General features: G+C 29.4%; 1 protein-coding gene across 8 annotated transcripts in view; it reads right to left on the bottom strand.

The window, feature by feature from the left end:
- Positions 1–18537, bottom strand: part of LOC148227196 (sodium-independent sulfate anion transporter) — a 36331-nt gene that overhangs the window by 967 nt on the left and 16827 nt on the right. For 2 of the 8 annotated variants that reach the window (XM_088202957.1, XM_088202956.1), the window contains exons 2-11: positions 4869–5099; positions 3593–3788; positions 3310–3530; positions 3016–3205; positions 2641–2795; positions 2409–2570; positions 2229–2341; positions 1985–2158; positions 264–414; positions 13–189 (exon numbers count right to left, since the gene is read on the bottom strand). In XM_088202957.1, the coding sequence (XP_088059083.1) occupies positions 13–189; positions 264–414; positions 1985–2158; positions 2229–2341; positions 2409–2570; positions 2641–2795; positions 3016–3205; positions 3310–3337 (1150 nt within the window). In that variant the 5' untranslated portion in view covers positions 3338–3530; positions 3593–3788; positions 4869–5099. Of the gene's footprint in view, positions 1–12; positions 190–263; positions 415–1984; positions 2159–2228; positions 2342–2408; positions 2571–2640; positions 2796–3015; positions 3206–3309; positions 3531–3592; positions 3789–4868; positions 5190–17167; positions 17316–18537 lie in introns of those variants that run through there. The other 6 variants (XM_088202954.1, XM_088202953.1, XM_088202955.1 and 3 more) reach the window with 5 other exon arrangements.

Here is an 18537-nt window from a genome sequence, read left to right on the forward strand (position 1 = left end):
ATTATTAATTACCATTCAGATAACTGTCCAATTCGTTATGTCCCATCACATATTGGAAACTAGTGATAGACGCTCCTTTGAAAACATCCACAACTGTAGAACGAGGGTTGTAAAATACTAACGGTTGTCCTCGTTTAGCAAAATCGTCAGCTAAAGCGGCTATACCTTTAGCTGCTGTGAAATCAGCGCCTGTAATTTTATCAACCAGATTTATATTATTATATAAAATAAAAATATGCAGAAGTGAGAAGAAAGATTTTTACCCAAAACGTATCGACAATCAACTATCACAGGTAAATAGCATCCGCCTTGTTTTGTGGCAGCTTTACTGACAGAAGCTCTGATATAATCAACGCCTGGGAAATATAAGCTATTGCCAGGAGTGACCAGTAAGTATTCTACTCCAGAAGTTGTCTGTAAATATGATAAACTTAATATTAATAAATGTAAATCATGACTTTAAAATTTATTACATAGTCATTTATAAACTAATAAAATTTATTTCGTTATGAAATGTATTTTTGGCATTTTTATAATAGTATTAATATTAAAATTGGCTGTAGTGTCTGTAAAATTCGAGTGTACAAAAAAGTTTGCAAAAGACAAAGAAAATATAGCTAATATATTAGTTACAAAATAGGTTTAAATTAGTAATGCATTTGAGATCTATCTACAATATTTTAGAACTAAATATTAGATTACTAATTATTCTAATTGACATTTTTTAGAACATTTTACAATATTTCAGGTTCATAAAAATCAATCAAATTGTAGATAATTCTATTGCACTTTTTTAAAACAATATTTCATAACTTAAAGAGGCTTTAAAAAGTATTTTTTATGATTATTATATTATTTGAACGTAATAAATATTCTTGATTTAATAAAACGTCAAATGTTTACGAGTATATAAATAAAATTATTAAACAAGCTTGAGATTGTGAGCACAATGCGCGAATTTTTGAGCGCATATTTCTATTACCTACCACCAAGCTTAGATTCAGTATGAGCAAGAGCACGCACGGACATATGAATAAAAAGTGTCCTTTATGTTGCATATAAACAAGATTCAACTTTTTATTTTTTGGAATTTTCAACTATATTAAGATTATTTTTTTGGAATTTTCAACTATATTAAGATTAGCAAGTACAGTAGAATCTTACAATTGTAAAAGATTCTGGATAATTCTATAGTATTAAGAACATTTATGAACATTCTTCAATACTATTTTGTTTCTTAATTTGTGGTACTTTTTTTAAAACAATATTTCATAACCTAAAAAGGGTTTAAAAAGTAAGTTTTTAAGATTAATACATGATTTTGTTGTAATAAATATCTCTGATTAATTAAAATGTCTAATGTTCACTAATATATAAAAAATATATTAAATAAGCTTGAGATTATGAGTGCAAAGCGCGAATTTTTGAGCGTATTATTCAAAACAAACAAATTCTGACAGGCTTAGATTCGAGAGCAAGGGCTTTAGAAAGTAGAACACTAGAATCTTCCAATTGTAGAAGGTTCTAGATAATTATATACTACTAATGCAATTTGTGAACATATTTAAAAAATATAATACATACGTATATAAAATTTTTAGTACTTTTTAAAACTAATTACAATATTTCATAACATAGAAGGGCTTTAAAAAGTACATTCTTTTTGTAGAATAATTCAGATAAAATAATAAAGATAATAAAAGTACTAAGGAAACTAATGAACATATTTAAAAATCTTTATGTTACATTTGTAGTACTTATTAGATCTTTCTACAATATTTTAGAAGCTGAAAGTACATGAGAATCTTCTATCTGACTGTAACACATTATAAAAGATTCTTACGCACATTCTAAAATTGATAAATACTTCCTACAATATTCCAGAACTTTATAGAGTGCTTAAATACGTAATAATTTTACTGATTGCATTTCTAGAAATTTCTAGAATATTAAGGTAACATTAACGTTAATCTGTATATATTACCGTGTCCTTTTCCACGTGTAACGTAGGTCTTGCACTTGGATAAAGTAGAAAGACGATATTAACAGCAACACCCAAAATAATTCCAATTTCTACACCGACAATCAAACACAGTAAAAATGTCACAAATGTTGGAATGAGATCTTTCCGACTCGATCGCCACATTGGTTTCACAACCTAAATAAAAATAATATATGTTAAATAATATATATGATTAATTATAGTTTATGTATATAAATATGTTTACTTCATATTCAATCATAAATATAACGGCGCATATTATGACAGCAGCCAATGCAGCTTTTGGTATGTAATAAAAGTACGGAGTCAGAAGAGAGAGAGCTAATACAACCAAAACGCCTAAAAATATGTAAAAAATTAGATTATATTACAATAATTATATTTTATTAATAATTTGCCGTCATACCAGTATATAATCCACCAAATGGAGTTCTGACACCGCTAGCATGATTAACAGCTGATCTAGAAAACGAGCCAGTTATCGGCATAGACCTCACGAACGACCCCAAAATATTACACAAAGACAGAGTAACCAATTCTTGAGTGGCATCAACACTGTCACCACTCGCTAAAAGCATTGAACATCATTGAGAATAGAATCATAATTGAAAAAATAAATCATTATCGCTGATACTCACCAAAGGCTTTCGCAATAGCGACGTTTCCCAAAACGGCAATGACGGGAACAAGTACTATCGAAGAACCGAGTTCCGAACACATCTCTACAAAATTATATGTTTGATTATTTAACGTTGTACTAAACGGTGGCAAACTTAATGGTGGTAATCCTGATCTAAAATTAATTAAAAAACGTTTTTACTTATTACGCTGATCCAGGCGTTATTTTCTTATAACTCCTATAGCTGAAATCATCCAGCATATTGACACATATGAATCATTATACATATGAGTTATAAATAATACTTCATATATTATAACTATATATTCCATTTTATTATATTATCATCGCGTGAATAATTTAAAATGTTGTATTAAGAACTAGAATCTCATACCTGACTGTGCCGGTTAACAAAAATGGTGATCCGCCCCACCATTCTTCGGCAAAATACGTTATAATCGAACATGTAATAACAATAAGAGCGTTCCTAGAAGTAGAGAACAACCAAACAGCTTTGGCTATCGCTCTAGCTTTATCCGTATCTTCGTTCAGTTTCATTTGCTTAAGTTTCTGAAACACACGATCTATATATTAATTAAAAACTAATTTTTTACTACGAATTCGTTAGCATTTACAAATAAAAAATATTCTTAGACAAGCGTTAGATTAACAAAAAAGTAGATCATACCCTTAGTAGTAAGAGAATGACGATGCATCCGACTCCTAATAAAGTATCCGCCAATCTAGTCTCGTGTATGTGCAAATAAACTTTGTATATGTTATCCAGAAAGTTTTTAGATTGGAACTGTAGTCCCATCAGACCTTTCAATTGTGAAGCAGCTATGATAACAGACGTGGCCGACGTGAAACCGACGGTTACGGGTATTGAAATGAAATCAATCAAAACACCTGCACAAAGAGACCGTGATTAATCAATCAATCGATACAATAAAATGCAAATAAAGGCATACCTAAGTGAAGTATTCCCATTAGCATTTGAACGATTCCGGACAAGAAGCACAGTAATACGGCGAAATCTGGGTTTCTCTCAGAGATTTGCTGATATGTCATCAAAGCCATGAGGGCTGTGGGTCCAATTGTGATGTCTTTGCAAGAACCGAAAATTACGTATATGAAGCAGCCGACGAATGAAGAGTACAATCCATACTGAAAAATAAATCAATTGATATTATAAAACCGCTAACTTAATTAGGAAATAGTTCTTAAATTTGTATAGGTATGTCTTCAGATAGATTTACATAAAAATACATTTTTGATAGAAATCTTATATTAATATTCTAAAATGTACGAAACACGATGCCTGACATTAATTTTTGTTTTTTATTTGATAATAATTTTTGAATTCCTACGACGTCGAAAGTTCACTAATAAGATAAGATAAGCAACAAATACGAATAATTTAGTAAATAGCACTAACAGAGAAGCAAGGTTTCGAGCGCAAAGCGCGAGATTATAAGCACAAAGTAAGAATTTATGAAAGCCCATCGCGAAACAGCTGGCCGGCCTAAATCTAATATATAATAATTATTATAGGTCTAAAGTAGCTCGATCTTTCAAGGTTCAGATTCAAATATTTTATTGATTATATTTTGTTAGAGAAAAATATATTTATTAATGAGCTAAAAAATGACAAAGCATGTTTCTTCGACGTACTGTCAACTAGAAATTTTAATACAAATATTACTTTAAACAATTTAATTTATTTTGTAGTTACTTCTATAATAAAGAACATAAAATTTAACTACAGATAGAGTAATTAATATAAAAACAGCTAGAAATAATAAATATTTCAATAATGGTTTTAAGCTTGGCTAAATTTAATTACAAATTTGTATTTATGATAAAATAAGTTAATGTTCAATGAAATAATAACACACTGTTTAATTTTATAAAATACAACAATATTAGGATTTTCTACTGTGTAATTTATTTAAATATTCCATTATAATTTTATTTTATAATTCATTACTCTATCGATAATATAATACTACAAATAATTAACATATAAAATTATAAATATGGTAGTTGAATGCTGAATCAATATTATCTAAATTGAAAAAAAACTATTTACAATATTTTTTAAAGAGTCATACAATGTCTTTTTATAAGACTTCAGTATAATTATAATGCTAATAATAGTGTTTTTCAACTTTGCAATATAAAAAAAATTGACTCAAAATAAGTTTATGTAGTAAAATAACATATATTCATATATAATATATATACCTGTGGTTCCAATCCAGCCAGAGTGGCATAGGCAAGAGCTTGAGGCATCACAGTCAATCCCACGGTGATTCCAGCTATCAAATCTGCTATCCACTGCTCGCTGGTGTACTGCGGCAGCCATCTAGTGATGGGCAAGTGCTTCTTGAGCATTCTCTTGGTCCAGCGCTGCTTCTTAGAGTTCCAGCGAGGAGTCGCGACCGTCGGCAGTTCCGAAGCCATGTCTTCGAGTGACTAAAACGTTTTTTTTTATCAACTTAAGCAAGTTTTGATCGGAGAGAGTGAGTAGCACAGTGTTGCTCAGCCGGAGGCCAGATCGACAATGAGCGCTTATCCGCAACCCCACCAGCTGGTGCCTCTAACACACCGTGCGCTAGTACGCGAAGTCTTATCTGGCGGCCGGCGCCAAAATAATGCATAAATGACGAAGATCAAAAGAAACTGGTCAGTTGGGGCCCGAAGAATGGGCAAAAAATGGCTTAAGGTGGCGCGCATTCTTTCGCAGACTGATACAAAACACGATTTTTTCCTTGACAGGCATTGTAATGTGACAGCTTGGATGGTTATTCAGAGGCATAAATCAGAGTACAATAATCCAGTATTGCACAATATAATGTCTACCTAATATATCCATTCCATAGTACAGTGGTAGTAAAATGATGGTCTAATGCAAATTAAATAATTATTGAGTCAAAGAACACTTCTTTAATAAGTTCTGCTAGAAACATCGAGGGTAAAACAACTCTCAGAGCAATGTTTGCGAAAAAACCGTAAGGCTACTTGCAACGCAATTTCCTTAACATACATTCACAGTAGCTCGGCAAATCAATCTGTAGTTTTTCAGATTAAATTAGCAATGATTGAGAAAAAATAGTGAACTTTGCGGTGCGCAAAAGTGACATTCTAATTTTCATTCTAATTTGTAATTCGAGACTTTAAAGATATATTGTTCGTTGTAATGTGAGTTTTAGAGCACTATATAATATTTACTACTTTTACAAAACTATTAAAAAATTATTGATATATTTTTAATTTTTCTAAGTAGACGATCAAAAATATTTTCTTTGCACGGTATAAAAGAAATATCTAAAAAATGAGCTCATCAAATTAATTACACGAAGGATATTCAAAGGTCTAAAAAATATTTGTATTAATTAATATTATTCTAAAATATACGAAACATTCCAGTTTCCTATATTTTCAGCACTAAATCAGACAGCTGTCAGTAATCACGCTTGTTCAAAGTGTCAAATTGCAACAAAACATTTGAGAAATGCGTTAAAATTGTGTAATTGTTCTACAGAAATAATACTTTTGTTCTACATAAATAACATCACCCTACTGAGCGAATAATTCGCAACGTAGCGAAAAAAATGAACAAGACTATATAGAGTTGGAGATAGAATAAGACCTGTGCATCATCGAGAATATTACTGCTGTATGTGAAAGTGTGGCCGCAGACCTAGAATTATCGATTCCTCGGCGTTTACGACTTTTGGGCTTTTCTTATTGCTCCTTTTGGCGCATTTTGCATTTGGACTTGCACCTACACCCATATTAAATTCAGATAACACAAGAACTGAAGCCCAAAGACCACGGAGAGCAAACATTTTACACAGAGTGAGTGTTAGAGCAGTAGAAAGTTGATGCTAATTTTTCAAAGAAAATATTATTCTCTGATGAGGAACATTTCCACCTCTCTGGGTATGTTAATAAGCAAAATTGCCGCATATGAGGCAAGGAAAATTTTCATGAGATCCACAAGAGACAATTTCAACCAAAAAAGTGATGGTTTAGTGCGAATTGTGGTCAGGCGGCGTCATTGGGCCTTATTTAATTAAAAAGAATGAAGGTCGTACTGTAATAGTCAATAGTGGGCTCTATAGGCGCATGATAAACGATTATTTTTGGCACGAAATATAAGATATTGATGTGAAAGACACGTTGTTCCAACAATATGGCGCAACTTGCCACACATCGGGTGCAACGTTGGATGTTTTGCTTGAAAGTTCCCAGGTCACATTATTTCAAGTTTTGGTGACGTTAATTGGCTACCAAGACTTTTTGTAAGGTAAGATTTAATCCGTTGAAACGCATTGGGCTTACAACGCAGGTTACAACGGAATTTTAATAAAAATAAATATTTATATTTTTACCTAATTTTTCTATTTTAATAGAGAATTATAGTTTGCATTGCACATTATGCAAATTAACTATTAAATAGTTGTGTAGTAAAAGCATATATAATTTAATCTTTTATTATTATTATGATTTCAGGTGTTAAAAAATAGTTTTATGATTGTCAATATGATCAATTAACACAGAACTTTACTTTTATTTATATATGTTAGTATCGAAAACTGTGTTATATATTATTTTTATCCATTTACTTTGAATGTCTTGATTATACCGTCTAAAGGCCGCAATAGCGGTAAGCCTTTTGAACACGAGTTCCTCAATATTTGAAAATTTAAACTCAGCTCAGACGTATACACAATTTTTATGGATATTTCTTACCATTTAACAACTATTTTTTAATAGGTTCATCAGTGACAATAGATTTCACTACTATTCTCATGCATTGCTTACTTGTTTATAAGCTTTTACATAGCGTAACCAACATAACGTAACCAGCCGAGTAGAAATCAGACAGATTTTAGAAGCATTGAATATTTATTTTTAAAACATAATTCGTATGTATGTATTTCAATATAAATTCATACAAATCTTGAATGTTTTAATAAAGTTTTTATTATCAAAATATTCAACAAAAATAAATAGAAAAGTCACAAACCCCTGACTGAAGATTTTAAATTTCAATATTTTTATGATGGTAGGTCATCATCACGGTGCAAAAATGCGGACTTCTTTCAATATGGCCGTGGAGGCCTTCTAACTGAAAATCACATTGTATTGAGCGGGTCAGTGACGACCAACCAGTGGGAAAAAACCGATAATAAAAAATACTTTTCATTTCAAATTAAATTATATTATTTTAGTTTATTTAATTAAAAACTTTATTCGATTAGGTTTATATTTTTTTATAATTCACGCGATTGTTAAATATATATATTTTAAATAGTAATATTTGATTTTACATACCTTACTAAGTAGGTTTTCTTCTCTAATAATAATAGTTACTTTTCGCCTTGATCTTTCGAAAATGGTTTTGTTCGATAGCGCTCCAAGGTTGAGAGCTCCTGCACCCAGCAACAAGGGCAGAGATCAACGATCCGAATCGTAACAATTTAAATAATTCAAATCTCGCAAACCATTGGCGCTGTATCGAGACTCGCTCAGCCTTGTCGAATTTCATAATTTTTTTACGATCCGTTCTGTGATATAGAAAAAATTAGCCGCTAGCCTGCGGCGCCCTTTCACGCAAGGGATCGTCAATGTGGCAACACTGGTTTCTCTCGTGGCGCGAAAAAAACGATGCCACGACTCTTTAGTGTTCATAAATATATTATGCAAATTTTGAATGAGTCATTGTTGCCATCACGTGCTGTTATAAGCAGTTTTTTTATTAATATACTTAAGAATACCTGTTTTGTAGACGTGTATCAATAGATTAAAAATATAATTTAAAATTAAAAAAAATCTTGACAAATCTAGACAAACATTTATTGTACGTATTGTAATAGCAGAAAGCGTGTAATTTTGCATTAATAAACCATTTTACATAATGCGAAATTATATGGAGTAATTTGTTCTTAAAATAGCGTATTAAATTTGACTGACAAAAATATTCAAAATAGCGTTAAATTATAACAATAAACACATATTAAGATTTTGAAACACAATTAGCAATGCCAATTTAATAAAATAATACAAAAGTTTTTTTTGTCTAAAGTGTTACAACGAGGTAACAATCAATACGTTCTTTTGAGATCGTGCAATATATTTTATATAAAAAAGTTTTTGTTTACTGGTTGCTCACTGTTGTCATTGGTAAAAATTGCGGTAATTTAACCGACAGCTTTTGATCAGTCCAGTACTTTACAAATTATGCAACTTTGAACCTTAATTGATATGCTAATTATATGACGCACCCACGTTAATTTGCATGTTTACGCGAAATGTTTTGACGGCAGCGCTAAAAGTTGTTTGACATACTATCTCTATTTGGTTCGATGTATATCTATGTGGTTGTTTTATGGTTATTTTAAGGCACATTTAATCAAAACATAAGACCAAAACTTGCCTCTTGGTCTCGGTTGTTATAAAACATTTATTTTACATATTCAAATAAGTATCTGTATTGCTTTATAATGACCCGTTTCCTGTGTGTGAAAATGCAGATTCAGAAACAATAAATATGTTTTAAAAAATCACCCAAATCATATGTAAAGAAATCAATAACAGATAATATTCTAGTATTTAATTTTATATTTTTTTATACTAAAACGTATATAATTATTTTGAACTGAAACATCTGTTAGGTTAGGTCAGCTATTAAGTTATGTTACCATTATATACATATTTTATTATCTGTTAGGTTTGATTTTCGTTGAGTTGCAAACAGGTTCTATTCTAGTATACAATCTTATTTTTACGACAAGGAAGTCTCAAAGTTTCTCCATAATAAAACATATTCACATTTTTTATTAATTTAACTAAAACGTCTGTTAGGTTAGGTCATATTTATATACATATTTCATTAACGGTTAGGTTAGTTTTTCGTTGATTTATAACATACGCTATTTAAAATCAATGGAGATTAAAAGTCAGTAAATAGTTTTCTTCAAATAAAAGTCCATTTCTATTAATTCAAAAATACAAACGTTTCAAATGAACCACGTAGTATAACGTAAAATATATAATATTTGTACATATACATTGAAAATTATTGTCACAAGCCATTGAACGATCATTATTGTGAATCAACCACTTAATATTTGTATAGTAGTCGTTATTGGTTCAATTACCATCACGATGATCGTGTGCAGTGGATAATGCAATACGAAAAGAAAATTATTATACGATTCGTTATATGAATGCGTATAAATCACAATTTGATAATAATAAGTGTAATCTTTGCTGTCTTTGAAGCCAGCGAGCCTTCCTGTGATTTCCACTAAGAAAGAAGAGAAGAGATTACAGTATAAACACATGCATGAACATATAGCGCAATAAAGTGAAATCGCGAAATATTGTAAAATAAAAAGTAGCATCGGTAAAAGTAAATAACTCGATAATTACTGTTTACTGTAAAATATACTATATAAATACAATTTACGGCAAATAAAAAAAATACTGCCGTTAAGTTTGATTATTAATAAACAGTTAGGTTTAATGCAATTTTTTAAATGTGTTTTAAATACAATAATGCGTTAATCATTTTGCGGTAAAGTATTATCTGTTAAAAACAATATAATATATAGATTTTATAAATAAATAAATTATGGTTTTATGTATTAACTTACTCATATTACAGCATGCACATAATATAATTTTTTGCAATATTACGTTTATTACATGATATTTTTATTTTTTTTGTACAGCTGTTTTTGATGTTATCATTGTCTACATTCATCAATTTCTAATGACAAATACAGGTGATTTAAAATAGTTATGTAAATAGAAAATTGTCTTATTTTGCTGCATAGCATAGGTACATTGCAATTTTTTCGCAAAATAATATTTATTTTACTTCTGCATAATGATTTTTATTATTTACTACTTGTACAAAATTTACATAAAGACTTTTGATATAAAACTATGCTTTTTATATCAAAATTAAGTTAAGATTGATATACAAATAATAATATTACAAATTATAAATAAACAGCCGACTTAAAATCAAGAATTTCCATATTACGCGAAGCATAAATATTTTCCAAAAAAGTAGATCTACTTGATTACCTTGTCATTCTTATGACTTTATCTTGTTCGACAAATAATATATATATATATATATATATATATATATATATATATATATATATATATATATATATATATATATATATATATATATATATATATATATATATATATATATATATATATATATATATATATATAAATATATATATATATATATATACATATATACATATATATATATATATATATATATACATATATATATATATATATATATATATGTATATATATATATATATATATATATATATGTATATATATATATATATATATATATATATATATATATATATATATATATATATATATATTATATATTATATATATACATACAATATACATATATTTATATACAGGCGGCCCTCGACTTTCGCACAATTCGCTATTTCGCACATTTAAAAAAAAAAACAATTTTTTTAAATTTAATTTTTTTTTAAAAAAAACGTTCTGATAGCGGAGAATCTTTTGCTTCAATCAGACGTTCGTATGATACAAACAGGTCTACGATATGTTCAATTTTGCAAAATAAAAATATAATTAAAGAATACGTTCAAAATTGTGGAAAATAAAGATATATTTCTACAATCTTTAATGATATGTTTCCAAAAAAACACAGCAAAAAAAAACATGAATGAAATGGAAAATCTTTGTCATCGTAGATCGATGACCAACATCAAAAAGATGTCCTTCTGAGTATTTCAATTATTCAAGCAAAAGCTCTTAGTTTGCACAAAGATTGGAAGGATAGATTAAAAAAATATTTTAACACGGTTTTTCAAGCAAGTAACGGTTGGTTTTACAATTTTAAAATGAGGTATTCTTTTCATAATATTAAATTTACTAGACAATCGGCTGATACGGATAAAGATGCTGCAAAAGAATTTATTTCCTAATTATCCAATTATTATTGAAACTGTAGAATATTCCTCTAGCCAAATATTTAATGTAGATGAGAGGTTTATTTTGGAAAACTCTTTACAATGAAAAATATGAATGAAACCTTGACAAATTTTTAAATATTATGGAAGATTGTGATCCCAATGAAGAACGCATATCTCAAGTGCGTGGGGCGATCAATAAAAACATAGCATGTTATAAAATACTATATGAAGAAAAGAAAAAGAATAGTGGAAAACAGTTAACTCTTGATAAATTTTCAAAGGAAACACCCGCAAACCCCACTTAAACGTGTCTCTTAAACGCCTCTTAAACATCTTATATTTACTTGATAAATAAATATTTTAAAATACACACAATTTCATTTTTTTTACTTCCCTCGACTTTCGTACATTCAACATTCGCACACATTTTCAGGAACCAATTATGTGCGAAAGTCGAGGGCCGCCTCTACACAACTTGATTTTTATTATAGCTACCCAGAAGTAATGTCGCTTTTTTAGCATATAGTTTTTGAAAACATATATCCTAGTTAATCTTTGTTTATTGACAAAAAAAATACACTTTCACTTGATTACCGGGAAATAACAGAACAAAATATCCTTAAAATAAATTCTAAGGACCTGCATATTATATAAATTTCCAACAACTGCTACAAAAAATATTTGTTTAATTTATGGCGACATATTGAAGGAAGAGGGTTTAAAAAATGAAATTTGGTGTTTTTCATTGATGGATTAGCCTTGAAGTGAACCACATAACTTGAGGGATTCAATAATATAAGAAATACAACAATTTTTCTAAAATCAGATCACTGGCGACAAAAAATGGGTCTTTTATTCAAATGGGACTAAGAAAAACACAAGCTATCTTACATAGAAACGGCGATTTCAACCCCTACCGTGAAAATGTTTATTTTTATAATATGCTCTAGTGACCAACGGCATTTTGTTTTAAAAAATTAAAAATTAATTTTTATAATTAGCCGTCGGCAAAAAATAAAATCATACATGGAGGGTGCCATAGGAAGAATGGATACAGGAATGCATGAAGCCAACGATCACTTCTTCAGACTTCAAAACTTTCTTGACACTTCTACTTACATTCACACTTGAACATCACTTTGGAATTCAAGGCATCAGAAATGCTTTCCAACTTGGAACCACAAAGAAGCATCAAAAATCGCATTATCTCTTCACATCCCCATCTAGAGTTGAATTCGCTACGGACCCACCCACGGAAAACTTCAGGTACATATAACTAACTATACAAAAAATATACAAAGTGACGTAATTATTTATTTATTGACAAAATGTACGATGAACTTTGAAACGAATTTTCCCGGAAAATTGACGAGCATAATATGAATGTATGTATGTATTAGCATACGTAGTATTTCTCTCGTGTTATGTAAACCCGGTAATAAATAACGAACACGACCAGTAGTATCGAGACAATTAACGGCAATCGAGCGAATTTATAAAACCTCCTTGAAACACGAGGTGAACACGCGTATGAATAGAGAAGAGAGAATTTTACACGTTTTGAGTAAAAACTCAACCAAGGTAACATAAAAATTAGAAAAACGTTTTTTTAATGGAGTATAGATTTGATATGCATTCAATTACATCTACTACTGCAGCTGTAGTGCTTTAGTAACCAAAATAAGCAATACATTTATAACTTAAATTTGAAAAATCGAAACCAAAAATGAACTATTAACTTTACAAACTATTTAGTATATATGAACCTTTTGAGTGTATTTTGCATAGCAACTATTTTATTAAAATCTTATTGTTAACTTATTACATTAAAAATATTTTTTATCTGGACTGGAAGTTCACTATATGGCAACACTGAGCAGCAAAGAAAACACGACTAATTATCAAGTAAATATTATGAGTAGATATTTTTAATAATTTTTAATGCCTAATTAAAATATTTCGCATAAAATATAATTTCAGAAAATATGTCGCAATAGAAAGGGTTATCTCGTACCTATTATTATTTATTCAAGAAATTATATTACGATATTAAATGTGCCGTGGCAGCCCTAATATCCTCACTAACAATCCCTAAGAACTGTTTTAGTTGACCAGTCACACTTACTCAGCACATAAAAGTCAAAATCAATGCAACAAGCTACACCGTCAAGTGAGCTCCTATGGTGGTATTCTATAAAAATTGAAATTATAATGTTTATGTCACAAGGAGCTTTGTGACATAAACACAGAGATAAACATACATTTGATCCTCTACTTCGGCCTGTTATTCGACTACGCTTTCCTTTTATTAATTTTGCCCTTGTATCGAGGTGAAAAGGAAAACCAGTCAAAATTGACGAGGCCGCGTGCGGTTTCATTTTTTCTTGTAATATATTGTCTCAAATGCGCTCTATAATTTTGCACTATTTGTCAAATCAAGCAGTAATAACAGACCTGGCAACGCTGTCAACACTGCCAACGCTCGCCATACTTGGCTTGTTTATGCAACAGTTTGTAAGGTAGTTTTCTTTCTTACGCATCAATCTGCATACGATTATCTTTTAAGACATAAAAAGCACATAAACTAAAAAAAAGAGAATCGAGAATCTGTCGAAATCTCGTTAAAGATCGTAAATCGGCTATAAATAAGGCTTTAAATGTTTCTTTAACGAGATCGTCGTTAAATTTTGTGGCTTTATTATCGAAAATAAAATCTACTCGCTTGACAGATTCGTGGAACTATGTGAAATAAATATGATACCTGCATAAGAAATGGTTATTTATTTCCAATATTATGTGAAATTGAAAGCCTTGGTTGTTATATATTATATACTGAGCATATGAAACATCTATAAATCGAAATAAAAAACTGTTTTTACAACAATATTTAAAATGTAAAGTTATGTATGATTACATAACTTAAATTTAATTTAAGCCCAATTCACAGAATCGGTAGATATGTTTCAGTTTTCACAAATAAAAAATAATAATATATTCTTTATATAATAGGTTAACAAAAGTAAGATATGTTTCACAACATGTTTATTCCATCGTTTTAACCACTACATTGCCGCGGACCACTATAGTGGCTCTAAGCGATCGCACCGCTATTGCCGTGAACATATTAGTTACATTAATAAATAATATAAAAAAATATATCTGAAGAAATATTTAAAATTAAACCACTTAAATAAATATTTTAAAATCGGCTAAAATAAATGCTTTTATTTTTCAACGTCGCCAGGGCTACCAATAGTGACTTGCGCCTTTGTATAAAACGTATAAATCACAAATGATAATTAATGTGGAATTTGACTAATATGATTTGTGTTAGTATCTAACAAATAAAAAAATTGAAACGTAGGGATGCCTCTCGGTTTTTAGGTTTGTAATATGAAATTGATCGACCCTGCCCCATTAAACTGGAATAAACATGATTATTATTATTATCAACGATATTTTTATTATTGTTAAACAAAATTTATTTATTACTTTTTATTTTGCTAATAAAGCAAAAAAATAATTCATAATTGTTTCATTGTGACAACCCTAGCACTTCGATTTTTAACTGTCAATAATGGACATCAAATGCACCGGTCGCCCAGAGGCCCTTATGGGGCATAAATGTCATTCATCTGTACCTTGACACTTGACATATATTTTATTTTTAAATCTAAAAATACGCGGCATAGAGCGATACATTAGGTCCAAATGGCGCGGCCGGCAAAGGGTTAAAATAATACGAAGAAAACTTGTTTTCCGAAAATCGTTAAAAATATATTGTAAATAAACACGTACGTTAGAGAGAAACTAAAATTATACATTTATATACAAAATACAATACATATATATTAAAATTACTTTTGCAACATGACAACTAGGTAAACACAATCAACAACTATTTTATTAATTATTAAGTATTATTACAGATTACAATCAATAGATGTACGACCTAGCTCGATTTTATTTATATTTATTTCTGTAAAACTATGATATATTTTTTAACACATCGAAAACATAATCCGAAATAAAAAATACCACAGTCACAACAATGAAATAGAAATTAAAGTCAATATTTAGCTATCAGTCTCGAGTCTTTTTAAATCATTTAATCTTAAATGTCACATCTATGAAAAATCATCTTTATTAATCGTAATTGGTTTAAGAAGTCCCAAGACTATCAAAAAATATAATCCGTTTTTCAGAACAAAAATTTAATAACTCAAAATTGATGAACAAACAATGTTAAAGTTATACAAAGCTCCTAGTTCTGTCTTCTACAATATAATATACGACCAAATTCGAACATCAAATATTATACATACAACACAACACAGACGATTACGATACAAAAATATTAAAAGTGACCGCATGATGACCATATTGAAGACAAGAGCGGCAGTTAACCGCATAACGTGATCATGGCAGGAATATACCTGCCGAAACGTTGTTCAAAAGTAAGTGACCGCTGCGAAGAAACCGTTTTGAGTATTTAACTTAACGAGTTGTTTTGTGTATTTTGTTTTCTCGGAGTCTATTAAAACTTGAGTGAAAACTATAGGCGAATCTTTGATGCCTTTTGCTTCTGTCTTCGAACCAAAAAAATAAGATTGAACTAAAACAAATCATCATGAGTAAAATAATACGTTAGACAGTAAAAATCAAGATTTAATCGTGAAAAGAAGCATAGTATTAATATTAAAATCTTATATTCATTTTTATCTTTAGAACACACAAAACTTCTAAGACGTTGCCAAGAGTGCTTCAGTAACAAAAAAATACTATAAAAAGTATTAAGAACCTCATTAAGACACAATAAAAATTGAAGTGCAATAAAGGTCGACAAGAAGACAGATATGCATTTTAAAGTAATAAGCTTATAAGAAAAGGCGATCTCATTTTCTTTTATAAACAAACTTTGATTAACCCGTTTCAAAAAGCGTTTTCAATCTTCGAATCCTATATTTTTCATAAGAATGTTTTTAGCAGCCACTCATTTTTTTAATAACATTTTCATTTAATGTCTCCGTACAGTAGGATAATCAACAGAAACACCGCACGCGGAATCTATTTTTCGATAGGGATGTTCCTGCCATGATCGCGGTTTGCGATTAAATATATATGCACGATGCTAGTGTATTATAAATGGCGCAATTAAATAATGTTCGCTGCATGTAAATTGAGTAATTTCTAGCTTGGAGCTCAGCATAGATGCATAATATTGTTATACACTGAATTTCGTATCATCGTATTTAGTATGTTTTAAATTATTATCAATATTTGTTTCGTTACACTACCACATTGAAAAACTAAAAATGTACTAACTTGATAATATACAACTGTGCAAATATAAATATTTTTATTAATACTGCAAACAATAATTAGATTTTATAATTCGATTATAATTCACAGGTCAATTACAATGTAGATTAGCAACGAGCAGTTGTTTAGTACTCAAATCGGCAATAACACACTGGACAAATATTTGTTTTTGCTACTGTGTACATACTTAAAGCGACAGTTAAGGCTTACGTTTTTAGTTCTCAGGCCGGCGTCCTATTTCAAGACTTGTTCACCTTGTTCTGAAGAAGCTTTGCGAACTTCTTTTATTTTTAAAAGTCGACAAATCATAAAGTTGTGTCGGAAAACCGCAAAGGTTACGTCAGTTTGGGATCGTTTTCTGTAAAAAATATTTTATTATCAGGCACGGTTGACGCCTTTACAAAAAGGAATACGCAAACGTAGCTCGAGAACCAGTTTCGGTTTGATTTACAAGTGTTATTGATGTGCAACCTCCTGGGAAAATACATCGGGGAATTTCGTTGGATAATGTTATTTACTTGTTGTGAGCAAACATGTTGCCTAAGCTTTTTCTTGGAACTTGAAAGCTCGCTAATGGACAGTCTTTGATATGTAAATACCATAATTATACTGTAAAATATCATTAGCATTTTGCTAAAAGAATAACTTTATATTAAAACTACACGATGATTTTATGTATGTAAATTAATTAATTAATAAATGTCTCGTGGATTGTCTCCATTATTATTATGCTCATTTCAACCAAATATCTATCTGATTGTTGACATATAAACAGTAGTATTCTTTACAGCTGTGAAACAGTAATTATCCACTAATTGATCGAGATTAAGATTGAAAAATTTCCTCACTTATTCTAGAATATTGGTAAATATTCTAGAAGCCATATCTAATGCTTCATTTATTGAAACACATTTTTAATTTATTTTATTTCTGACTATGTCTGAAGACATAATATTATAATGACTAAATATATTAAAAATCTGATTAAATGTATAGTAAAATAATGTATTAAGATTAAAAACAGTTTTTGCAGATAAATTTGTTAAGTTCAAATACCAGTTTTAGATACTAGAATCAATATGTTAAAAAATAAATATTAAATTATAATTAAAATATATTTTCTGGAATAAAAATGTACATCTGATGAACATGCTCGAATTCACTTGGAAAGATTATTAAAATAAAAAATCCCCATATTTACAATAGAGAGTACTATAAGAAAATGTTATTTATAACATTTCAGTAATTTCTTTTAAGGATACTTAATATAAATAGCTTTAGGGTTTATCGAAAAAACCACGTTTTAAAAACTGTTTTCTTATATACAAATTTGTAAACAATGTTAATTAAAAAAATACGTTTTATTTGTAATCGTCTCGGGTACAAGTAGGGATTGCCATACTACCAGAATTTTCAATACCGGTGTTACCGAAAGAAAAAAAAATAGTCAACAAAACCGGTATTACCTGTATAGTAATTATTATTATTTTTTAATTAATTGACCGAAAAAATAATCCGAGTACCACTCGCATGATTCACCATGTTTATTGATTAGCAAAATACCCCTTCCAGTATTGTTT

Source organism: Plectrocnemia conspersa, unplaced genomic scaffold (assembly GCF_051122295.1).
Source record: "Plectrocnemia conspersa isolate PC_06_02 unplaced genomic scaffold, ASM5112229v1 ptg000013l, whole genome shotgun sequence".
Lineage (NCBI taxonomy): Eukaryota > Metazoa > Arthropoda > Insecta > Trichoptera > Polycentropodidae > Plectrocnemia > Plectrocnemia conspersa.